This window comes from Dreissena polymorpha, chromosome 15 (genome assembly GCF_020536995.1).
Source record: "Dreissena polymorpha isolate Duluth1 chromosome 15, UMN_Dpol_1.0, whole genome shotgun sequence".
NCBI classification, from domain to species: domain Eukaryota; kingdom Metazoa; phylum Mollusca; class Bivalvia; order Myida; family Dreissenidae; genus Dreissena; species Dreissena polymorpha.
The window spans coordinates 12,743,529-12,770,836 of NC_068369.1; the positions used below are offsets into that span (position 1 = coordinate 12,743,529).

Consider the following 27,308-nt stretch of genomic DNA (forward strand, 5'->3'; position numbering starts at 1 on the left):
ATCAATTGTGTAGCAGTAATATTGAACAATATTTTAAATTTAAAGTTATAAAGCACTGTATTATTATGATTAAACTGGCTTACATATAAATACGCATGTTCTTGTTAATCCGTTTCAGACAAATATCTTCTTTTTTTAATATGTTAAATTATTTATTAAAGCAAATGTTACGTATTTTGGCTTTAATATTTGGCTTGCTCAATATGACTGCTCAATATGCCAAGAGATGACATGGAGGTATCATAAAGTCTGCCACATGCGGTCTATGCAGGGACCCAATTAAAGTATTGGTCCCTATGTTTATGACATCGGCATGTTTTCTGTGTAATTGTCTGGGCAGTCTCCGATCATAACGAGATAATATGCTTGTGACGAACAACGGTGCCATTAAACACCAGGTTAGAAATGCTGAAACAAAAGTGTCAAAATTGGTGTGCACAATTAAATAAAACAATTAGATTTATGAATTTATTTGTTGTGTAACAAGGTAAGTTTGTACAGATATATTAAGGTTAAAATCAGTTACTATATGTTGCGAACAAAAAGCGATCTATTTGTTGTTTGTTTTCATCCTTATTTGTGTTCTTTCATTAAATTTAATTTATTCTAAAAGAATTTCCATTTCTGAAATTTTGTATCTAAAATGGACGTGAAAATGCGTTTAGTAGAGATTTTTGTGGTAACCACATACCGAGCTCGTAGATACTGTACGTTCCACTCCATAGCTCGTTATTAGTAAAAACAAATAATAACAATATAATCGTTCCAAAAATGAATTTCCACGCATGCTTATGTTTTATTCAGACATAAATAGTAAAATTATATTTGATGCAGTTCATGAGTATCAATAAAAACGAAGATTATGTCAACCTTCTCTATATACGCTTATATGAATTCCACCTCTTTTTGCCAACCAGTGGGCGGAGTCTAAACTTTGCAGGTGCGTGTGACGTCACGCGTTAACTCAGATGGTCGTTGAACGTTATAATAAAACTAAAGATTGCTTTTATTAGTTACAAATCGGCAATTTATCGCTTTTATTTTATTTATAAAGTCAATATAGCGGATAGGTAAGGTGTGTATACTGTAGAGCGAATACTGGCAGAACCCCCCCCCCCCCCCGAACCCTTAATCTCGCGTTATCTCGGCAGTCTCGTTACGCGTGATTTAACAATGTCGAAATCGTGAATTGTATGTGAGAGCATGGAACGACAACTCTGCAATTTGTACGTGACCGTTTTAACTTTGGGTTAACTAATTAATCCATGGTTACAAACAACTAAATGTATCATCTGGTCCAATATTTTTCATAATGGCGTCAAAGAAACAATCACAAGAGCAAGTTATTGCTGGTTTTCAAGAACTGAGACAGCAACAAAGGCAAATTGTTGGCAAAGTATCAGACATTGAGATGGACATGAAAGAACACGAGTATGATACTTGATATGTTCGTTAAATTTTAAAACTGTATTGTTTGTTGCTTGATGCTGTATGATTCGGATAGTTCGGACAACATGTTTGCTCTTGTTTCTAGTTGCAATAATCCAACTCCCAGCTATTGAACCTCCGGTTCGCAGGGAGTTGAACCTGGTAACAATATGTTTCATTGAAACGTGCCGCCCAAATTTCGGGCGACACTTTAATCGGTAATATTAGGACCATACTCTTTATTTTCTGGCATGAATAGATCATATATAGAATATTATGTGAGTTTTGGATAAAGATCAAGTTTATCATGCGAGGCTTAGAACCAATGTAGCGCGAGGCTTGCCAAGCGCTAACATGGTTCTAAGCCTCGCATGATAAACTTGATCTTTATCCAAAACTCACATAATATTCTATTTATCCTATTATTTTGTGGACGTTTATCGTTCAAAAAGAGTAAAAATACTTTAAAATTCAATGAAACAGCGCTGGTTTTCCAAGTTGACTCCGAAGTGTTTGTTTACTTCAACGTCATCATTTGCTATGACGTCACATTGAAACATATACTGTTCTTAAGATAGAGGTTGGAAAACCATGGTCTAAAAATAGCAATAATATAAAGGTAAAATTTATACGATCGTTGTTATACTATCGATTTTCATCTGGTAATAGGATAAATATATATATATCACTAGTGCGCAAATTAAAACAACTTACGTGATGTGGTGTGCTCGCATAGTAATGATATTATTCCAAAGTTTCAAACACGTCAACGGTTCATGAAAATGTGCAAGTTTTTGCAATGGAAAACGCGGAGTGTTCCGAATTTGAAAAAACACATGTTCGCTATCGACTTTTTCAGGAATCCTGTGCGAGAAAGATCTCGTGTCTAATCAGACAATCATGATACACCAAATTTCTCCGAAACGTTCGTAAGATAGATCCAAACGTGAATTCAAAACTTCAGCTTTCGATTTGATAACAGCTTTTGTGTAAAGTTTGTGTTTTGAGTTTTTTTTTCCACAAATGACTCGCCAATTGATGTTGATGATAATAGGTATTTTGTTTGTCACGGTGTATTAGGTTTTTTGAAATCGTTTTTATAGAAATTTGTGAGAAATTATTTTTTGACATGGAAATTGGTCTCATCATGAAGAACTCTGAGCTGTACGTAATACGTCCTATGTAGTTCATAAAAGCTCAGAGCATTCAAGAAGAACTACTCTTGTTTCAGATTACTTTCGTTTACATCACATTTATACAAGTTATTGAGAAGATATCCCAAATCTGGAGTGATACAGTATGTTTTTGGAATCCAGCCAGAAAAATCCCTGACCACTGTGGGATTGAACCCGGGACCTCCCAGTTCCAAATCACATTAATCAGGCGGACACTCTACTGCATTATTAGTTTAAAATTATACAAAAAGAAAAATAATTGTCTAAGTAATTTGATGTTATCACATGAGTAGATACTTATTCCATAATGTCAAACTTTCACCTGGTAAAAAGCCGGTCATATTTGTGGACTTTCTAAAACCACGTATTTAAAAATACATATACCTCTTCCTAAAATCATAATTTATTGCCGCCCAGGAGGTCCTATAATCATGCAGCCTTTGCCAGCCCGGACGGAGCATATCCGGCCCAAAAAATCAAAAAAGATTATTAAAGACAAAAATAATATATTTTTTAATATTTTATTATCATTATAATAAACCATTTAATATCAATATTCATAAATGTCACTTACAAATAATTAAACTTAATTCTTCTTAATCAAATAATGTACTTCTGAGAGCTTCACTTTGTATATTTTATTGAAAGCAAGTTAAAAATTCTCTTAAATACTTGTTTTTGTGTTTGTTGTTTTAATAAATGTTGCGTTACTGTATTGTAACTCCTGTGTTGATGTTGACAGTTTGCGGTAATTTCACAATGACCTTTGTATATGCCCTGCTTACTTACGAATTAATCCGCTAAAACGGGAACCAAAACCCACATGGTTGTCTTTATTCCCTTTTCGGAATGTACTCGTATAATAATGACGCAGAGTGTATTTTGCTTTTACGATGCGGCAAAAAATCTTAGGATACTTATGGTATCAGGAAATGCAACCAACGAAAAAACATTTTACATAATTACTAGAGTATCAATTAATAATTAAGTAAATTACATCTATAACTAGCTTTTTAAACTTTTCTAAAAATAGCATATGGAATTCCAAATTTTGCCATAATTTTATAACGGGAAACGAGGCCCTGCAATTTTAAAATCATGTCCGGTTTTCCAAATTATTGTTGGAAAAAGTGGAGGACCAACAATTGCGGCAAGTCTTCATACTGATTTAAAGAGGGATTTTTCAACAAAGTTAATCCTCGTAATTGTTGATGATGAATGTATACATAATCACACATGTTCAACAGTTTCACAAACATTCGGCATTTTGTAACTAAATATAATAATATGAATTGTGGGCTTTAATACTTCCATATTAAATATCCAATCAAGACCGGGGTTTTCCTATTGAAAATGCACACATATTACATAACATCGTGTGCTCATCAGGCACTGTTCTTAGTCACTCATAAACACCAATCAACAATTTAATTTAAATTAGGATTGAATGCAACATATACCAACAAGTGCAAATTGGAAAAAAAAGTGAAATAAAATTATTGTGAATAATAAACTCGGCAGATAAGTTTTTCTCAATATAAATGCCTTGGTTGTTTACTGTTTTTGACAAGTGGGGCCTCTTTATCTTAGTCTAGGCTAGTCTAGAACTTAGAATAATGGAACTATTTGGCTTTACCAGTATTGGTCAATGAATAACAAACAAACAAAATGTTTAAGCCACAAAATACAACACTGCCACATTATTGATATATTTGTGTGTTTCCAACTTGGCATATTTCCATGGTACTGAATGCAAAAATAAAATGTTGACATTGAAAATCATATATACTGTCTTTAAAGGGATCTTTTCACGGTTTGGTAAATTGACAAAATTGAAAAAAGTTGTTTTAGATTCGCAAATTTTCGGTTTAGTTATGATATGTGTGAGGAAACAGTATTACTGAACATTTGCCATGGTCTTATATAGCCATTATATGCATCTTTTGACGATTTAAAAACCTAAAAATTATAAAGCGTTGCAACGCGAAACGATTGAATAATTTGGAGAGTTTTGTTATTGTCGTTTAAATTTGTGAAACTACGAAGATTGCTTATATAAAGTATAAAATACGCATCTTGTGTATGCTTGGCAGGATAGCTCAGTTGGCTAATGCGTTTTTACTTCAGGATTCCGGGGGTCACGGGTTAGAGCCCTGCTGCGGGCTACTTTTTTTTTCCTTTTTAAATTATATTTTTGATTTTTTACTGGAGCTTTTAAAATTTAATGTTTACATTTATCAATATAAAGCATTTAATGACAAACTTCAAAACATGCCAAAATCTGTGAAAAGGCCCCTTTAAACTTTGTTCAAATTATTTCAGTCATAGTAAGTATGCATGGCATATATTTTTGTTACGGTTTATATATTTACATATTTCATACTGTCTATATTTCCATGTTACAAGCTGCTTTTATTTCCATGTTTCAGACTGGTTATATTTCCAAGTTTCAGACTGGTTATATTTCTATGATTTAGACTGGTTATATTACAATACATTAGACTACATGTTGTATATAATAATATATCAGGCCTTTTTTTCTTCATTTGAGAAAAGAGCCTAGCCTTTCATTGTGGGGAAAAAACTGTCGACAACTGAAAAAGAGAAAACAATTTACCAAAGTAAGATCAAAATTTGGGGGAAATTGCATCATTTTAAAGACATTCTCTTTGGGGAAGGGCTTTTCTCTTGGGCAATGGCCATTTATAAAGCCCTTGCTAAAGAAGAAAAAAAAAACAGACCTGTATATTTACATGTTACAGAATGAGTATATTCGTATGCCCCCGGTAGGGTGGCAAATAGCAATTGAACTGTCTGTCTGTCAGTCAGTCTGTCCGTCCTTCAGAAAACTAACATTGGCCATAACTTTTGCAATATTGAAGATAGCAACTTGATATTTGGCATGCATGAGTATCTCATGGAGCTGCACATTTTGAGTGGTAAAAGGTCAAGGTCATCTTTCAAGTTCAAAGGTAATAAAAAAAATCCAAGGGAAGTAACAAGCTTTAAAGGGAGATAATTTCTATTTATCATTTGGCATGTACAGATTATATTTACAAGGTAAGTAATATTATTTAAAGGGAGATAATCAAAAACAAAAATATTTAAATCAAAGTGGCGCAGTAGGGGGCATTGTGTTTCTGACAAACACATCTCATGTAATTTACAGGTTTTCAGACTGGTTAGATTCCGATGTTTCATGATGAATATACTTTTATGTTACAGGCTGGTGATTGAGACACTGAAGGAAGTAGATGAGAACAGGAGATGTTTCCGATTGGTTGGAGGCGTCCTGGTAGAGAGAACTGTGAAAGATGTCCTCCCAGCCCTTGTTAATAATAAAGAGCAGGTTGGCTTCTTTGTTCTTCTTCTTGTTCTCAATTGCCCTTACACTTTGAGTATTGAGGCAAGGATGAAAGCAGGAATATTCGCTTGAGGACAAGTAGAATTTTGCAAGCAAGTTTGTGTGTGTACAATTAAGAAATATCAATATTTCCATACCCATGGTAGGAAGTGATGAAACTTTAGAAGAATAATCATATGCATGTAAACTTGTGCACCTATTTTAGAACGTAGTTTTATGCCCCAGGATCGAATGATCCGGGGTATATTGTTTTGGGCCTGTCTTTTATTGTGTGTGTCTGTCCAAAAACTTTAACCTTGGTCATAACTCTTGCAATATTGAAGATAGCAACTTTATATTTGGCATGCATGTGTATCTCATGGAGCTGCACATATTGATTGGTGAAAAGTTAAGGTCAAGATCATCCTTCAAGGTCAAATGTCAAATATATGGCTTCAAATGGCGCAGTAGGGGGCATTGTGTTTCACAAACACATCTCTTGTTTTACTGATGAGCCTTTTTCTGGGAAAACTGTGCTTAATGCATGTGCTTAACCCTTTGCATGCTGGGAAATTTGTCGTCTGCTAAAATGTCATCTGCTGAATTTCTAAAATTAGCATTTTCTTCGATTTTTTTTAAAGAATATTATCAGAATAGCAAACAGTTTTGATCCTGATGAGACGCCACGTTCTGTGGCGTCTCATCTGGATCCAAACTGTTTGCAAAGGCCTTCAAAATTCGGTTCCCGCACTGAAAGGGTTAAAGGTTCGTCCCAGATAAGGGACTTCACTCTTTGCCTAGACAGGATTTAACGCTAAGAAGAGTCTGACAAATAATAAAAAATCCAAATATAAAAGTGGAGTGTTTCCCCAAGCATTCAGCCCTGTTGTCCCAAAGTACAAATAATATGCAGTGTTATAGCCATTAGTTTTGCAAAATATGACATTTTTGGAACTTGTGTGCATAATAATTTGAAAAGTACTGCTGCTAGAATGATGAAACCCTTGAATAGTATTAACCAGCATCAAACATAAGTAGCGATTACCTCCAATTCAAGGGTTCAAGCCACTGCCATCTCTAGAAATGTCCATCATTATTCGGATAGATGTCAAGTTTGTTAACCTTTTATTGCCTTAACCTATCAGAAAGTTGGGGCTTCCGTGTTCTTTTGACGCGTGTGTTCTTAAACTGTTACATTTACCATGCGTGAATGAACCTGACATATTGGTTAAGACATCTGAAGACATGAACACTATACATGTTCTATGTAATTGTTGAAAATTTTGTGTAATATACAGTGTGTATTAATTTAAAATGCTTTGTGATTTTTGGCCCCTAACAAACCTCCCAACTTGCCTGAATATTCTATCCAACCTTACAGTGAATCTCTATATATAGCAATGTGTATTTTTTAAACAACATATGATTGTTCTTTTCATATCTTACTCATTTAAGAGTAGTGAATATGGTGTCCCCCTAGCGACTGGGAAGTCAAAGGTTCGATCCCCACAGTGGGGGAATTTTCACCCATAGACTCCCAAGTACTGGTTCTTATCCAAGGAAACGGACACTTGAGAGCGTACTTAGCACTTAACATGCAATTGAGCTAAAATAAATAGGTATTAACTAATTTAGAGTTCATAGTACATTTAATGTTTTACACACAAAAACTGTTTATTTTCAGATGGGAAAAGTTGTAGAGAATTTAAACAAATCTCTCGAACAAAAGGGACTTGAAATTAACAAATACAGAGAGACCCACAATTTGAAAATCAAGGGTGAAGAGTCAAAGGAGCCCGAGAAGCAAGGTCACGGTCAGGATACCTCCAAGGCTGGTGGGGTCCTGGTGGCCAAGAACAGCTGAGCTGGTGACCTTGGAGGCTGCCCGCCGACGTACATCTGACACTTGGATGTGTGTGTGGGGAGGGGGGAGGGGGCGCAGCAATTACTATATAGTCTACCAGCTGAAATTCATACTTTGCTTGTGTGTGTGCTTCTATCAGGTATTAAAAATCTGTGTAGTATGTGGCAGTGACAAAGACACAAAATGTTAAGACTTGGGTTCCTGACTAAGGTTGAATCATTTATCTGTTACTGATCATTTATGACATGTAAATTATTTTTTACATTAATTGGTATTTTTGTTTGTAACAGGAAAAGACTTAAAAGGCTCTATAAAGGTGAAGATACGTAATTATTTACAGATTTTTAAATATTTTTTTCATATTTTATTTATAAAGGTTATCAAAAAACAATATATATATGCTATTGGACACAATAATAAAAAAAATGAGCAATACAACTTGTTTTGAGCTAAAAATAAAGTGTCCTCCAAGTCAATTCTGTTTACAAACCATCAGTTTATTTGCATCGCTGTTTATTCGTGATAGAGAAAGTGAAAGTGACTTAGGTAACCAAAAATATAACAATGACTTTGAACGTTTTCCAGTATCACTCACAAAGTAGGTCTCTTCTAAATGGTTAAAACGTTTCTAGTGATTTAATAAGTTACTTTCTGCTGGTAAAAAGTTGTTAAAATAGTTTAAAATTGAACTTTCTTTTGGCTATTTTTAGCATATGTCAACGCTCTGAGGCTACACATCACGTTAGTTGCAAAAATGTAAACATTTGTTCCAAATATGAAACGGGTTTATCTTCCATAATTCTTGACAACGTTGTACCTAAGCTGTGTTATTAGCAGTTTTTATGCAAGAGTAACTGAAATCCTGTAAAAATTAGACCAGTTGTTATGCATAATAATTGGATTTGTGACCTTTATAGAGCCTTTAAAAGGTACTGTAAGTGCAGAAAATATAGTTCTCATTTAATTGCATTTTATGTTGTCAGTTCATGAAAGAATATTTTATCGTTCTTCAGCTTTGTTAATCTGTTTGTAAACAGATACTGGTTTGATTTAGCGCTTATTTTTAAACTCCTTGGGCTAAGTCCAACACTGTTTAATTACTGCACGTCACAAATGTACATCTTTACTGATGTTCATGTAGACAACTCAAAATGTAAAATTGTTTTTTTAATGGGACTTGTTCACAGATTTTGATATGTTTTTAAATTTGTCAGTAAAAGCTTTAAATTGATTAACATGGTTTCTAAAAAACTACAGTATTAAACAAGAAATATATGTAGAGAATAAAGTTACCCTGACTCGTCCCACTGACCCTTTGAGTAAAAGTCTAACACTTAATTACACCATTCGGCCATCTGTTATTATACACATCGTTTAGATTTTTATGCCCCCTGTAGGGTGGCATATAGCAGTTGAACTGTCCGTCAGTCCGTCTGTCAGTCCGTCTGTGCGTCCTTCCAAAAACTTAAACATTGGCCATAACTTTTGCAATATTGAAGATAGCAAGTTTATATTTGGCATGCATGTGTATCTCATGAAGCTGCACATTTTGAGTGGTGAAAGGTCAAGGTCATCCTTCAAGGTCAAGAGTCATAAAATACAATCCAAGGGAAGTAATAAGCTTTAAAAGGGAGATAATTTCTAAACCTTCCAAATGATATATTGAAATTGTATTTCAAAGCGGCACAATAGGGGGCATTGTGTTTCTGACAAACACATCTCTTGTTTTACTTAATATATGCAATCCAGGTAGTGTCACAAAATATTTTGTTAACAACAGAACTCTCCAAATTATTTCATTGTTTTGCATTTGTAACGCTTTATAATTATCAGACTTTTAAATCGTCAAAAGATGCATATGATGGATATTTTAGAGCATGGTATATGTTCAGTAATATTGTGTCCTCCCAAATAACATAACTACAACAAAAAATTGCAAATCTGAAACTTTTTTTCAATTTTGTCAATTTAACCAAACTGTGAACAGGTCCCTTTAATTATAGTCTTTTTTATAAAGTTACTGATGCACAGACACACATATTTACTATATAACATTTACTGTGAAGGAGTGTGAAAAGAGAGATAATACTGGCAATGTTTTATTACTTTTATTTTTAGGTTGGTTGCATATAAAATTGCATTTCAGTAAAAATAGTAGAAAATGTTTAATAAATGTTATAGGATGCTGACTTATTTCAAGTTATGAGAATGCTTGTACAATATCTTATGTCAGGTTATGGAAGCAAGTTATGAGAGTACTTGTACAATATCTTATGTCAGGTTATGAGAATACTTGTACAATATCTTATGTCGGGTTATGGAAGCTGTGGTTTTCTTAGTCAGCTACAAATACGTGTCATGCATGAGTGAACATCAATTGACATCAGTGACCCTGATGATTTCATAGTGACAAAATATCAAATATGTAAGTAATCTGAACAACATCAAATCAGTTTCACCAATGACATCATTTTTAACATGTTTGGAAAATGTACATATGCTCTATTTTAGTACCACAACAGTGTTACTTATGAGATCAATTAAACCGATGCCTAAAAAAACTGCAAGCTTAGAATGCTTTTGGCAGACATCAAAGGTCTTTGATGTGAACGCCCAGAGGGCAGTTGCTAGGAAGTTAAAACTGTAAATATGTACCATATCAGCAAGTGTCCATTTCAAACGGTATAAATCAACACTACATTACTGGAAGCATGCACATACTGTCAGATACACCATTAATGCGTTAGTTCTACCGAGGATTGGATGTGAGGGAACGGTGTCGTCCCGATTGTCCCACATTTAGAAATTCAATACACCGTACAAATAGGTGTGAAGAGGCGTAAGATGGGTAATACAAGTATAAAAAATATCATGTCTAGGATTTATTATGATTAACTACGATCAAAGTATAAAACGAAAATTTGACAAATGACGCTAATCGGAAACTCATTGATAGTCGCCAGGACGCACCTTTTTGCATAACTAGGTACTTCAAGTCAGGAACTATCCTGACATTTTACTGGAATGGATTAATTGTATTTTAAACAGATATGAGGAAATAAATATAGTTTGCTTGAATTTAAATAGGAGGTTGCTTTACGGGTATTGTTTGTTAATGAATTGACTTGAAGTACCTAGTTATGCAAAAAGGTGCGTCCTGGCGACTATCAATGAGTTTCCGATTAGCGTCATTTGTCAAATTTTTATGCGTACAAAAACGCTCGATTAAGTGTTTCCGAGAGCCCTGTACGTAATGTTTGATTCATGTGTTCTGGGTGATTGTTTGAGGTCACTGACCAAGTTCCATAATTCTGACCTTCATTAAGCAGAATTATTCCCCGTCTTTGTCCTTAACATATGGTAAACGTGCAAATCTCGATATCACTGTTTCTACTGCTGGTGTTCAAAAGTATCTTAACATTTGTTCGAACATCATTGTGTGACGTCAGTTACCAAGTTTCATAACTCTGATCATCAACTTGGCAACTTAATTTTGGTTACTCCAAAATCCGAAATACCAAGTTAATTATACAGTAATTGTATTCGTTGGATCCTGGATGGCTTGTTTGACAACACCGCTTATACACCTCGATGACCACTAACAATCGTCTTCGTTGCTGTTTGTTTGTATTTAAAGCAGGTGGACAAATGAAGCAGGAATTCAATTTAGTCGTGTTCGGGGAAATCTTGGCCTAATGCACGTGCAGAAAGTGTCATTCCAGATTGGCCTGTGCCGTCCGCAAAGGCTATACAGGCAGAGCTCCAGATAAGAGGCGTATCTGCGTATTTACGCATTGAAAAAAAAACGCATTAAAAATCGACCCACTACGTAACAAAACGCAATACAAATCTTGGTACGTATTTTAAATTGATTAAAGTGCGTAACCGGTTTAACCAATAATTCAGTTGAGTTTTTAGTAAAGTTAACCTTTGAATCAAAAGTAAGTCAATCAAAATAAGCTTAAATAAAAATGGCGGCCCATCATGTTTGTGGATACAGAAAGGACGTTTTAAGCGATCAGCGGCTCCTGCGGGAATATTTTTTTAAAAAGTCTGTTCATATCGTCATTTTAAACTCATTCTGTTTGCATTTAATAATATAAATAACAAATAATAATATTTCTTGATTAAACACGCCATTTACTTTGTCAGTTTTCTTTGAAAACGGAAAATACCCCTAAATATTCTTTAATACCCGTTATGGCTTAAACAAAGGAGTAAAATACGCTTTAACAATAATATTAGAGGGTGGAATACCCTTTAGACTAAATTCTTATCTGGAGCTCTGTATACAGGGTCAACATTTATTGAAGTTTTCGTTTCAAGGAGGCCTCGTATATACAAAAATCTAGTGTAGATGGAAAGTTTCGTCCCTGAGTAGCTTGTGTAGATGGAAAGTTTCGTCTCTGAGTAGCTTGTGTAGATGGAAAGTTTCGTCCCTGAGTAGCTTGTGTAGATGGAAAGTTTCGTCTCTGAGTAGCTTGTGTAGATGGAAAGTTTCGTCCCTGAGTAGCTTGTGTAGATGGAAAGTTTCGTCCCTGAGTAGCTTGTGTAGATGGAAAGTATTGTCCCTGAGTAGCTTGTGTAGATGGAAAGTTTCGTCTCTTAGTAGCTTGTGTAGATGGAAAGTTTCGTCCCTGAGTAGCTTGTGTAGATGGAAAGTTTCGTCTCTGAGTAGCTTGTGTAGATGGAAAATTTCGTCTCTGAGTAGCTTGTGTAGATGGAAAGTTTCGTCCCTGAGTAGCTTGTGTAGATGGAAAGTTTCGTCTCTGAGAAGCTTGTGTAGATGGAAAGTTTCGTCCCTGAGTAGCTTGTGTGGACTGCAGAGGCTTATCAGGGATGATACTACGCACATGCATTAAGCCCAGTTTTCCCAGAACGCGGCTCAATTTGATTTGAGGATGTGCCCCTCAGGTTATCTGTTGGTGTCAGGTATCAGCTACAATATATAGGTCGCAAATGTGTGAGCATCGGATGATTTTACAGTCAATCAGTTCACAGAACTTTGTTATTTTTTTGTAACGTAGAAAGTGCCAGCATATGTAACAACAATGTAACAACATAGCTATAAATAAAAGGCCATTAAGTAGAGTACGAGTTCATGCATGATAACAATTTTACCACAAGAATTGACGACGCGGACATTTGTGGCGGTCCTGATTTACATGACACACTTATATTCAAAGCTCGCGACTTGAATGACTGCAGAGTTCTTTCAGTAGCATATACTCAAGGCTACGAAATGTGAGTAATTTATGTACATTTTTTTTAAATTGTTAATTTATATAATTCTGTCTCTGATACAAAGAAGCTTTAGCTTGGACGTCATTTCGCTTTTCTGTTTTATAGTTATGTTTTCTTAAACCTTCATTGTCTTGTGTTGTATTTGGTAACGATTATATTTATTGCACATTGTACGGCGTTTAACACAATTGTAGTATGTTGTTGTTTTTTACAACTAGAAGACATGTAAGAAATCGAAATGAAATATTGTTAATAGAAATCAGAGCGTACATGTTCTTATAACGATTTTTTAAAAGTCTAGTTCCATTTATTAAATGAAACAAACGCGTACTATCCTAAGACCGTCAGGTCCTGCATATTTGCCGTTTTTCAATTGCTTTATTTCGCTCTCTTCCTTCGTGTGAGTTCCAGCACTTGATTGGCAGATCGCTTGTAGCTGGTGAAATCTCCGGTGGGTTTGCAGGAGCTGGCTTGTTGAGTGACTCTTGGAAGTGCTCAATACACCTTTGTTTATGCCCTTCGTCTTCTGTTATAACTCTACCATTTGTCACTTACTGGCCTCTCTGGCCTGGTAAACTTTCCTGCTAATCTCTTGGTGATGGAGTACATATCCTTAGTTCTGTTCTGATAGGCTGCCCGTCCGCTTTTGTTGCCTCGAGATGGTATTTAATTGACTAATTTTTTGATTTTGACCAATTGTTCTTCAGCTGGCGGAAGGTAACAACTAGAATGATGATGTTTCTATATGGTCTGTCTTGTTTAATAATTGACAAAATTTTAAAAGTTGTCCTTCTCGTCCTCTTCACTGTCGTTCGTCGGGGCGTTGCATTAGATTATGTCCACGTTGATCCTCTTCGTCTTTGTAAGGAAAGATCCGAGGTCCGCGCGCCTCCCACCCGATGAGCGCTCTTGGTTCCGCCTTGGAAAAGCATCAGGGCTACTACATTGGCGTCTGCTGCATCCTCTTGTTTATGCCCCGAGAACAACAGTTACTCATCGGAAATGTCAGTCCATCTTGACTCACTGATCCCTAGGATGCTGAGGTTCAACTTCCTCACATCTGCGGCCACTTCTGCTGTCTTCCCAGTCTCGTACATGGTTCGGACATTCCATGTACTGATGGTGGCTGTGGTCCGGATGGAGATGATGGTCTTCAGTCTGATGGCTTACTGTTGAAACTGGCTTTCACCGTTGGGCGTCATACGTTCTCCAGCTGGAGGTCCACATTCTCCCAGGTGTCTGTTGTTTTTCTGTTTAACGTTTCTGTAGAAATAAGGTTTCAACAGGGTTTGGTAGCTAGAACTACGCCAAATCAGCGCGGGCTTGGGACCGTCCTTAATAATAACTTTATTTCACGAAGATAACACATTAAGAAATAGCATATCTTTTTTACAATGTGGTCTTCAAAAACACAATATATGTAAATATAACTCAACAATGTCTATCATACTGCAATCAGCCTTAAAATAATTACAAAAGCATCATATAATGAAAATAATAATACTAATACAAATAATATTAATAATATAAAATAATAGTAATATAATTACAATAATTATAATAATAATAATAATAATAATAATGATAAAAATAATAGTAATAATAATACTAATACTAATACTACTACTACTAATAATAATAATAATTATTATTATTATTATTATTATTATTATTATGCCCCCCTTCGAAGAAGAGGGGGTATATTGCTTTGCTCATGTCGGTCTGTCGGTCGGTCGGTCCGTCCACCAGGTGGTTGTCAGACGATAACTCAAGAACGCTTAGGCCTAGGATCATGAAACTTCATAGGTACATTGATCATGACTCGCAGATGACCCCTATTGATTTTGAGGTCACTAGGTCAAAGGTCAAGGTCACGGTGACCCGAAATAGTAAAATGGTTTCCGGATGATAACTCAAGAACGCTTAGGCGTAGGATCATGAAACTTGATAGGTAGATTGATCATGACTCGCAGATGACCCCTATTGATTTTCAGGTCACGAGGTCAAAGGTCAAGGTCACAGTGACCTGAAATAGTAAAATGGTTTCCGGATGATAACTCAAGAACGCTTAGGCCTAGGATCATGAAACTTGATAGGTAGATTGATCAGGACTCGCAGATGACCCCTATTGATTTTGAGGTCACTAGGTCGAAGGTCAAGGTCACAGTGACCCGAAATAGTAAAATGGTTTCCGGATGATAACTTAAGAACGCTTAGGCCTAGGATCATGAAACTTGATAGGTAGATTGATCATGACTCGCAGATGACCCCTATTGATTTTCAGGTCACTAGGTCAAAGGTCAAGGTCACGATGACCCGAAATAGTAAAATGGTTTCCTGATGATAACTGAAGAACGCTTATTCCTAGGATCATGAAACTTGATAGGTAGAATGATCATGACTCGCAGATGACCCCTATTGATTTTCAGGTCACTATGACATAAAATTCTCCTTCAATCCATACATAAATGATTAGGAATGTTCTACTTTCTAGCTGATTATACAGCGTTCAAGCCCGCCAACTAAAGAAAATTATCATGTAATAAAGGTGGATACATGTGGATGCGAATGCAATTATAACATACTAGTTTATAAACATACAATGACAGAGTGTAAATATTCTATGACAAGACACTTAAATGATCAATCGATACCGAAACTATATACAATACGTGTTTATTCTGGCCCAAGTTTTCGGGTTGTTCTGACTCGTACAGTGTCAAATCGTTAAAAAACATAAAGTTTCAAGTAGACTCGAGTAGTCTTTGAAGGACCGTCGATCCACGACGGTCTTGAGAATTTCTTGTAAATTTTCCATCAAGTACCATTGTATATATATATATATATATATATATATATATATATATATATATATATATATATATATATATATATATATATATATATATATATATATATATATATATATATATATATATATATATGTAAGTCCAGGTATAAAACGGGGCCCAATGCCTCGTCCTGTTGCAAACGCGTCTCGTACAAGTTGTAAACGCTTTGTGTGACACAGAATTGCAGGCAACTTCGACATATCCTTTGACGAAATTGTGATTTCTAAATATATACGCACTTACAACGAATAAAACAAAATAAACAAGAAAAATCAGGACGCGAACAAACGAAGACATCTCATTAGAAGGGTAAGTTTTATGAGCTTTGTGACCTATCTGACGGCTTTTCGGTTAATCAAAGTATACTATTATAGTGTTAATATGAGTATCAACTATTTGTTTAGTTTAGTTAATAATTTTATATTTTACCTGTACAAGTTATGTGTGATTGTGTTCGTGTATGCTTGTATCGATGCTATGGTACTAGTGTATGTCTTTGAAGATATATATTAACAAATAAAGCAGATACTGTACTAACATGAACAACGTCGGTATTCTTATTTGGAGTGCTGTATTAATAAATAATAAGTTTATAGTGCTTACACACAGATACGGTAATTTAAATATTTCCCTTTCGGATTTTGTCATGTGTCGCCAACTTTCTTGAAATGCGGTTGGTGGTATTGTTTAATTCATTTTTGGTAAAAAGAACTTTACCCGTACTTTTCAGTTAAAACTGTTATATGTAATACACTTGTTCGATAAATTTTTAAGATAAAATCTTTATAAGTAACTATTTTTTTAGTTATAATAATTAATAAAAATCGTAGCTTTTTTACTTTCCACATGCCTCCAGTTTAATCTTCCGGAAAAGCCTTTATTTTCTAGTTTCACGAATGTAAATAAAAGCGTTCTTTAATTAATTTTAACTTTAAATTACAGCCTTTATTCGACTTTCAGAAATTATGTAAATGCACAGCACATAATTACGCTTTTGTGGATAAAATAAAAAAACGCATTTGTCCTAAGTTCAAAGAAAAAACAGTAGTATACATATGCGCATGTTGTTGTCTGAAAGCATCAGTACCATCTTGAGTGAATATAGGCTCTTTTTATTACTTCTGACTATATTTTGAAACAAGCATTATGCTTATGTAAATTTCTTAAATAGTTTATATGATACAAATATATACATTCACACAGCCCTAAATCCTGTAGGGCTCCTGCCAAAGGTGTAAATTAAAGCTCTGTTAAGACTTTTTCTTACGTGTAATCGTGAATATTCGGTTTTCGTTCAGTTTATTAAAATAAGTGATACCGGTAATTTAAATATTGTAAATGATCAATCGACCCTACTTCCGGTTGCGGGTTTCGTTGACTGGTCTTCGGCTGATCTTCTATTATCACCGTCAATTTCGCTCTAGGGCTCACATAAATATATTCGATGACGGTTAAGTACCTAGCCATCTCTCTACGACGACCATAATCTTTATGTGTTGCCGTAAGAAGAATTACATTTACGATATTCCAACGTCCTTTTTCACCAAAAGCAAATGTCGCGTTAATAAGAGCGCAAAGTCACGTGACTCGCAGAACTCCAGAACGAGGCTGAATGTGTATAAATATCCAATTGTCCCGCGCAACGCCGCATTTAATTTCAACAATTCACTCTTTTAAACATTCGGCGATGTAACGATTTAAAAACACATTATGACATTGTCAGAATAAGTTATACATATGTACTTTACATTATTAGCGTCAAAACATTAAATAAATTGTTTTGATTAAAGCGGGTATATACGATTTTTATATGTGTTAAATTGTATATATTGATACAAATATGTTATAATAACACACAATATGCAAGAAAAAGTGATACATTTAAGACGAATTTCATAAAATGCAGCAAATACAAATTAGCGACCCGAGCCGATTGTGACGAAGATAATTCGTACATTTTTTCCTACAATAACCGATGCAATCGTCTTTTTAGTGAGTGTTTGTGTGTCGTATGAATCGATATCCATTGATATCGCTGCAGGAATTTAAAAAGAACCGTTAAACTAAATTTAGATTCACATCGTACATGCATGATATGCATGCAGGCGAATTCGGCCGTACAGCCTTTTTCGATTTCAGAATTAAATATCTGGCTTATTTCGCATTTTTCGACATATGTTCTTCTTTACTTTTATTTTTGTTTATATTGAAATATATGTATAATAAGATTTTACACATTTGATATTAATTAATAGATATTTGACAAGATCGTATATACCCGCTTTAAATTGCTTGTTTTTCTTCTTGTTTTTTTCACACATTTGACACGCTTTGTTAGAGCTTTTTATCGCGCTGTTTGAATAAAGATCTATCTTGTTTATTGATACATCTGTGGTTTAATAACTATGGAAACGTATATGGTACACCCTTATACTGTGATGATGTTAACATTATATGACGGCATGATATGAAAAAGGTGTCATGTCGTCAAATATAACTCATCGTGTCGACTATAACTACGATGGCAAGTCATTTTCAAAAGAGCATGACGCCTAAAATTATGTTGATTTGTCGACATAAAATAAGTTGTCAAGACTTAAACAACCCGCATGTTGACATAAGAGACTAAATCTCTGACGATATTTTAACCTTTAGCCGTCTTGTAAATTTAACTATTTCTGTGTTGTTTACTGTATGACGGCATATATCTTGATGACTTGCAAGAAACATAATGTTGACATGGCGATATAACTGAAGGAGTCGATATAATTTATGTGGACAAAGGTCGTTGTTTAAAAATGATGGAAGCGTATATGGTGCCCAAATAATATGGTCATGCCGGATTAGTTTATATCGGCTTACTGTGAAATAACATTTTTAGTTCAGTTTTTATTGTGCTATATTGTTTTATTTATTTTTGCTCATTTTTAGTTCAGTTTTTATCGCAAATGTTCTATTGAGCGTACTTCAGTACTTTCAATACGATTCATCCATACACTAACTAGTGCTGTATGGCTTTTACATAGATAGTGACACTTTTGTTCAGTTCTTTCAGATAAACCTAATTGAGGGACACTTTTTTAAGTTTAAACATGATATGTCTGTTGTTAATCTTGATTTTGTTATTCCCCGCCATAGGCGGAGGGATTTTGTTTTGGCGTTGTCCATCCGTCCGTCCTACCGGCACTTTTGTGTCCGGAGCCATACCTTGGAAGTGCTGTGGCGGATTTTATTGAAACTTGGTATGAGTATATATATGGATAAGAGGATGATGCACGCAAAATGGCACTGTACACCATCTGTAAATAATGGAATTATGGCCCTTTATATCTTGAAAAAAAAATGCTTTTTAATATAAGCTTAGAGCTTTATCTCCATTAACACAAGAGTCAGAGCCATGAAACTTGCCATAGTTGATCTCAATCATCAGGGGGTGTTCACATTCAACACCCATAATCCTAGGGTCTAAGGTCAAGGTCACACATCGAGGTCAAAGGTCACAAATTTGATTCATTATTAGGTTATTCATTTACTATGCATCAAAGGATTTTGTAATAACTGCATTTTATTGTCTGCAAACCCATCAAATGAGTTATAAAAAATAATTGAGAAAAGGCACAACCCTTCACTTATATCTTTTCTTTTAGTTCTACACCCATCCATAAACACAATTTATTTGGCAGGGATATCAATTCAAGGAATTTGCTTGTTATCTTAATGTTAGTATGGTTATGATATATTATTTTTCAAATGATGGAGGTCAAATGTTTTTGTTTTTTATGCCCCGAAGGAGGGCATATAGTGATCGGACTGTCCGTCATACTTTTTTGAAAAATGCTCATTACTTCTATGTCACTTCAGATGTAACCTTTATATTTGGTATGCATGTGTATATGAACAAGGCATTTCCATACGCACACAAATTTTGACCCCTTTGTCCTTGACCTTGAGCTAAGAGTCCGCGTTTGGGTTTTAAAATCTGCGGTAGGATTTCAAAAAATGCTCATAACTTCTATGTCGCTTCAGATGTAACCTTCATATTTGGTAAGCATGCGTATATGAACAAGACCTTACCATACGCACACAATTTTTGACCCCTTTTACCTTGACCTTGAACTTACGGTCCGCGCTAAGGTTTCAAAATCAGCGTTTAGGTTTCGAAAAATGCTCATAACTCTATCAAAGCATTTTTCAGGGGCATATGTCATTCCATGGAGACAACTCTTCTTTATTCAACTTTAACCATTTCTATAATTCTCAAAACATTTGAATGAAAGTACAAAACACTGTTATTCATGCCAATGTAATCATTCTGATTCGATGAGTTATTTTCCATAATGTTTGTATGTTTATGATATATTTTTCTCCCAATGATGGACGTTCAAATGTTGTTGTTTTTTTCAACTTTAACCATTTCTATAATTCTCAAAACATTTGAATGAAACTACAAAACAATGTTATTCATGTCAATGTTAATCATTCTGATTCGATGAGTTATTGCCCTTGATGCCATAGGCACTACAAGGTATAACCTTTACGGTTTCTGCACTCAGCAGCCACTAATTGAATTTATATTAAAAATATAGAAGTACCAAGATGCGCATATGGTCACATACACACATACAACCATGCATGCATGCATGCATACATACATACATACATACATACATACATACATACATACATGCATGCATGAATGCATGCATGCATGCATGCATGCATACATACATACATACATACATACATACATACATACATACATACATACATACATACATACATACATGCATACATGCATACATGCATACATTCATACATACATGCATACATGCATACATGCATACATACATGCATACATGCATACATGCATACATGCATGCATGCATGCATACATGCATACAGACAGACATGCCATGCATGCATGCATGCATGCAGCGCCTCGTCCTTCAACAGCTATTTGTCCTTTCAATGCCTATGTCAACAAATTGGCTGCCCAGTGCTTAGCTCACATAAGCACTTTAGTGCTCATGGTGATATTTGATTGACCTGTGTCCGTCGTGAACCTTTGCATTATGAACACTAGAGACCGCATTTCTTGTCCGATCTTCATGAAACTTTGTCAGGACATTTGCCCAAATCATACCTCAACTGAGTTCTAAACTGGTCATGTGGGGTCGAAAACTAGGTCAAAAAATAAAGACCTTGTGAATACACTAGAAGTCGCATTGACTTTTCCAAAATGTTTGTGTAAAGGATATGTCACTTCTTGAGTTTGAAAATGGTTTTGGTCGGTTGAAAAAACATGGCCGCCAGGGGGCGGGACAGTTTTCCGGACATGGCTATAAATTGTAGGTTCCAGCTGGTGTCAATAGATTTATGAACAAAACATGAAAATAAGGACTTCCAAAGCCCAAGAAGTAAGTGGTTTATAAGGTGAAAACATGTTATTATTTACTTTTTTTGAAAGTTTTCATTAGAACTGGTTCATGTATCACTGAAGTATATGTTATTTTAATTGTGCAAATTGTCCCAAACTTCATAATAGAATGTTAATGCAAGCAATTACATTACCCCACCAACTTCTGACCATTTCATATGTCCTTAACTTTGTTTTCATTTGTCTTACTTTTTCTGAATAAATACTGAAGAACGGTTTGAAACTCATTAGCTGTTATGTTGTTTTATAACTCATCTTTTTAAATTTGACATTTAGAATAAAAGATTTATAATTTAAATTATCAGCTTCTATGCGAAGATTTGAAGCTCAACTTTTGTTAAATCTGAATAAAGCTTTTATTGAATCGGATTTTAATGCTCAACATTATAGTATCTGATTGATACTTCACTGTATCTATTGAAGTGTTATCTTGAACGCGCTTTTCGGTCTTTTAAATGTAAGATGTTAAGTTGTCTCTAGTTGAAAATGTGCATGTTTTTTTGTGAGGAACTAATTTGCATAAAGCCGAATTAAATACCAAAACTAACCTACTTACATCGATGAAGCGAAAAAAAGAGCGTTTCAATTCTTATACATGTAATTGCAATATCATTCTGCATGTGCATATGTTTTCAATGGTTTGGCTAAAAGACAATATAATTTGGGATTTATTCGTGCATGAATTTAGTAAGCGCCTCCTTTTCCAATTCGCAGTTTCGACTGTGTACATGTCGCAAATGGCATAATTAATCCAAGTAGTCCCACGCTTGATTTCCTCGTGCGCTTCGTGGAGGCAACTCGCTTCATTGAATAGTAAAGCCCAGTCAAATGATATACTATAGCCAATCAGAATAATGTACACTAGTGAAACATAGGGTACTTGTAATTATGTAAAAGAGAAGAAAGATATTAGACAATTGTGGCGATCTATCAAAAGCATATCAAATGATAATGAAAATCAAAGAGCAATTTTACCTTATACATTAAACATAAACAATGTTAATGTTAGTGGAAGACAGCTTGTGGCTAATGAACTTAACAAACATTTTGTTAACATATCTCATATAATTAAGAAAACAGTTTTCAAACCTGAAAATTTTGAATATTTAAAAATTTTCTTAGATGAAAAATTGGGTAATCGAGAGTTCAAATTAGAATATATATCGCCTATGGAAGTTCTTACATTAATTGATAAACTTAATCCTAATAAAAGTAGTGGCTTAGACAGAATAGGACCTGATATCCTTAAACTTTGCAAAGATTATATCGTACAACCACTTACGACATTAATAAATACTTCAATTTCAACTGGAATCTTTCCAGACTTACTTAAATTAGCAAGTGTTGTACCTCTCCATAAAGGAGGAGATAAACATGATCCAAATAATTTTAGACCTATCTCTTTATTACCTACAATTTCTAAAATAATTGAAAGACATGTAGCCATTCAATTAAATAAATATTTAAAAGAAACCTGTATACTAAATGAACACCAATCGGGTTTTAGACAAAACCACTCATGCCAAACTGCTTTAATCAGACTCGTTGATTCATGGTTAAATTGTATGGACGATGGTTATATGATAGGAACTGTTTTTGTAGATTTCAAAAAAGCATTCGACTTAGTAGACCACACCATTCTTCTGCACAAGTTGAAATTATATCATTTTTCGGATTCGTCTTTGAAGTTTTTTGAATCATATCTACAAAACCGTTTGCAACTAATTCGGGCAGATGGAGTAACATCAGACACCTGCATGATAAGTTCCGGTGTACCACAAGGCTCCATTTTAGGACCTGTGTTATTTTTACTTTACGTGAATGATCTACCCTTAAAACTAACATCAGAATCTGACATGTATGCTGATGATGTAACAATCCACTGTAAAGGGAATAATATAACTATGATAAATTGCACACTTCAAGACGACTTACTAAGGTCACAAAACTGGTGTATGATAAATAATATGGCAGTCAACCCAGATAAAACTACTTGCATGACTATAGGATCACGCCAAAAACTTAAACATTCAGAAGATCTAAATTTGTTTGTAAATAACTCAAAAATAAAACATGTTGCAACCCAAAAACTTCTAGGTATCCATATTGATAAACATTTTAATTGGAAGGCCCATGTTGATATAACTTGTTCAAAACTTGTATCGAAATTATCACTATTCAGGCGAATACAATATTTTCTAACACCTGAGATGAAAATTATGTTCTATAATGCGTATGTAACACCAATTATTGATTATGGATGTGTCACATGGCAAAATGCAAATACTAGAGACATAAACAGAATATCAAAACTGCAAAGAAGGTTTTTAAGAGTAATATTACGTAATGACTTAAATATAAATTATTATGATTAATCACAAAAAATACAATGGCTTTCGTTTGAAAACAGATGTAAATATTTCACAGGTATAATTATTTACAAATCTCTTCATAATTTAACGCCCACATATATTGACGACTTGATAAAACTGGTGAAAAACAATAATTACAATTTAAGATCGATATCAAACAATGATTTGACGCATAAAACACCTCACTCAAACCTTTTAAAAAAGTCGTTAAGTTACTCTGGTATGGAAATATGGAACCACATACCGGTTAGTATTCGCCAATCTCTCACTCTCACCACTTTCAAACATAGGCTTAAGAAATATTTCCTCTTTGAGGCGCAAAATGAGTCTCACGCGTAGTAACATTTTTCTGTTTTCCTCTTATTCAAAAGTCAAATACTCCTCCATAAGTGTCGTAATGATTACTGCAGATTTAAAATCTGCAATCAAATATACATATTGCTTTTTCAAACTATTTATATAGCAAGGAGGTGCAGGCTATTCTTCATAACAGTTGGGTAATTTCATATCCTATTGTGAACAACACTGGTCATGAATATGGTTTTCTGTAATTATAATATTTGTGTACATCAGCCGCTTCTATCAATCGTTAACTATTTCAAGAATTATGTATTCCACGTTTTTAAACTCTGACTTTGTACAATAATGTACGCGGCTGTTTTGTTAACTTTTTGTTATTGATATTGGTCGTGTTAATTAAGATATGGTAATTGTATAAGTGTGTGTGTGTGTGTGTGTGTGTGTGTATAGGTGTGTGCGTGCGCGCGTGTGTGTGTGCGTGCGTGCGTTAGTGTGTGCATATGGGAAAATGTAATCAACAATACATTTATATTCTTAAATACTTTCTGTTTATAAATATTTGTTCCTTGAGACCATTTCATTATCGGAAGAGAAATTAATAATATAAGAGAAGTCATATAATATACTTGCTTTTTATGACACTTCTATTACACTGTTACAGTACTCTTATGTCCGTCAAAGTCTACATGTTTGCATTATACTGTAGAAATGCATTATACATACCATAGTTGTTTGAAGGCCTCATTGAAAATAAGATTGCCATTGTTAAACTGTCTGCATGACTTTGTATCAATGTGTTGTCTTAATGAGTTACCCTCGGTAAATAAAGAGATTATTATTATTATTATTATTATGTAATCAACTGCAAGAAAAATATAATGCCATTAAAGCCAAGCGTTACTTTTTTATTCGCCGTTCATTTTTGTCGTTTTACAATGATGATGGCACGTATAATTGGCGATTAAATGCATAATTCGCTTTCAATAACACATTTATAATCCGGTTGAGTATATATATATATATATATATATATATATATATATATATATATATATATATATATATATATATATATATATATATATATATATATATATATATATATATATATATATATATATATATATATATATATATGTAGGGTCAGACCATAGACCGATCTAGTCAAAGGGTACGTGTATCACAACTCATACAAAAACTATACCGGCTCGTAAACAAATATTTCACATTTTTGAAAATATTTTTATAAATAATGTGCGATGTGGACATAATATGGAAATAAAAGCAAACTACAACCTTACTAGCTTTAAAGACTGTTCATGTTTTGGTATTTTTGACACAGCTGAGTAGGTGATTTCGCTTTAGTGAAAATTTTGACGGACGGCGAAGAAAGACCGATCACATTAACTAGCCCTAAAATTGATCTACAAATAGCCCAATTTTGTGTCACATTTGAATAATTTTCCATTTTCTGAAAAAACGAATTATTTGACCATTCAAAAAAATAAAGATCGAATTGCAGTATGAACACTTATTTCAAACATGTACTATATACACTAGAGTTTCAGGAACAGCAAATCAAGTAAGAAAATACAAAATAAACATATCATATATTTGCCCCCATTGTTAATTGTAAATATAAGATTTACAACAGTCGTTTCGTTTAATATATTGAAGTTTGAAATGAAATGTTAATAAATCTTTTGAAAGAACCATATTTTGAAAGGAACATTCCACAATTTACGAGGATTTCATAATTAAATGACCGCCATGTTTTCAAACAATTATTGACGTTTCATTCATTCTTCTGCAATCTAACAATTGAATGATGAACATGATTAATCTGTTTTTGCCAAGTTTGCAATGTCTGTAAATGTGTACAACAATATGAGTGAATTTATTTTGGCAAAGAAAAAAAACATCGTTTAACTACTTCATGATCAATATCAATAACAAGAATATCAATTTTGTGTTTCTTATCGACACATTGTAAAAAAACCTCGAAACGAAACTTACTTAAACTAAACTAACTTAACGATTAAATTTGCAAAATTTGCAAAATATAACCAATTTTTAAACATATATTTTTGCATATGTAATTAGTAAAAACCATCTAATATTTCATGCCAAGGCCAAGAACGAAGAAGTTGCACTTTCAATCGATTCAGGAATTGGCAGTTGCTCCCGCTGCATTTCACACGCATGTTCTAGGACGGGTATGACGTCATCTTTACATCCAAACTTAGGATTCTTTACAAAGTATCTCTCTTGAAAGCGATCAATGGTTTCCAATTCGCAAGGAAGCCGAAATGAAAAATCTCGGGTTCCATACGTCTCAGGCTGGTGGTACATTACTATCGGTATCCAATTTGGTGCTTCCACATGTCTTTGCTGCCGAATCCGATGAGAATTCCATAGATGGGTTAAAGAGTTCAGATCACGTTGTATTAATGGTATGAAACAGAATCCCAAGCATTCTAAATGCACAGGATCATCAATCAATCAAGCAAGCCGCTGTCTACCATATCCTTGAAATAGTTCCTCCAAAACACAGTAAATTTGACTCTTAAATTTACCCCAAAACGTTCAATTCTTTGATTGCCAGTGGATCTCCCAGTCGTGTAACTGTTCATTCCAGACATGTTATCTCTGTCATTAAACCTAAACGCTATCTGCATAGCCCGTACCCAAACGTTTTCTGTCCCTGCATCACCACGAACCAGACGTAGAAGGCGACCAATCCGTTTCACAAAGTTAATAAAGAAGCCCGCGATAATTCGAGGGTCATTATTCGAATAACATGCCTCCAGCCATAATACGCAACTGGAAAATCCATCCACCGCAACGTGTATAGCAATTCCAAAAGGCTTTAGCTTATTATACCCATCAATGTGTATAGTAAAATTAGGACCTTTATTGGTATAGACTCTGCGTCGCAGGCGATGTGCAGACCTGAGAGCAACACCCTCAGGATCAATTACCTTGCATACACACCTTGTTGTTTCTTGAGTTACTTTGACATTTGTGGTTGTGTTGACCAGTTTCCATATAGTTTTATAACCACATACAGCCACCCCTTCTTTATCTACTGAGCGAATTGCTCGTATAACGTGTGGAAGAGGAGATTACGCGTTGCGTCTTTTGAGACCTTCGCAGTATCCGTTTCAGTTGATTCAAACTGAGAGCAGTGTTGTGTAGGAAAAGCAAAAATCCACATATATCCAGACGCGTATAGCCCTGTTTGTGATAACGGGAAATCCAAACATCCCTTTCTTGATTTGAAAGTACAGCTA

General features: G+C 34.4%; 2 protein-coding genes across 2 annotated transcripts in view; both read left to right on the top strand.

Annotated features, from left to right (window-relative positions):
- Positions 1 to 1,264: 1,264 nt before the first annotated feature.
- LOC127860203 (prefoldin subunit 2-like) lies at positions 1,265 to 9,994 on the top strand. Its single transcript, XM_052398132.1, has 3 exons — positions 1,265 to 1,431; positions 5,829 to 5,952; positions 7,631 to 9,994. The coding sequence occupies exons 1-3, from the start codon at positions 1,313 to 1,315 to the stop codon at positions 7,808 to 7,810; spliced, it is 423 nt and encodes a 140-aa protein (XP_052254092.1). The 5' UTR covers positions 1,265 to 1,312; the 3' UTR covers positions 7,811 to 9,994.
- A 2,854-nt stretch (positions 9,995 to 12,848) lies between these two features.
- Positions 12,849 to 27,308, top strand: part of LOC127860200 (aquaporin AQPAn.G-like) — a 29,833-nt gene continuing 15,373 nt past the window's right edge. Inside the window, exon 1 of the mRNA XM_052398128.1 lies at positions 12,849 to 13,054. The gene's annotated coding sequence lies outside the window, so the exon portion shown is untranslated. The remainder of the gene's footprint in view (positions 13,055 to 27,308) is intronic.

Excerpts from the sequence above, each read along its gene's own strand:
- LOC127860203 (XM_052398132.1), top strand. The coding sequence starts at position 1,313 with ATGGCGTCAAAGAAACAATCACAAGAGCAAGTTATTGCTGGTTTTCAA. Across the intron at positions 1,432-5,828 it reads ATGGACATGAAAGAACACGA|GCTGGTGATTGAGACACTGA; the intron begins GTATGATACTTG and ends TTTATGTTACAG. Across the intron at positions 5,953-7,630 it reads TTGTTAATAATAAAGAGCAG|ATGGGAAAAGTTGTAGAGAA; the intron begins GTTGGCTTCTTT and ends GTTTATTTTCAG.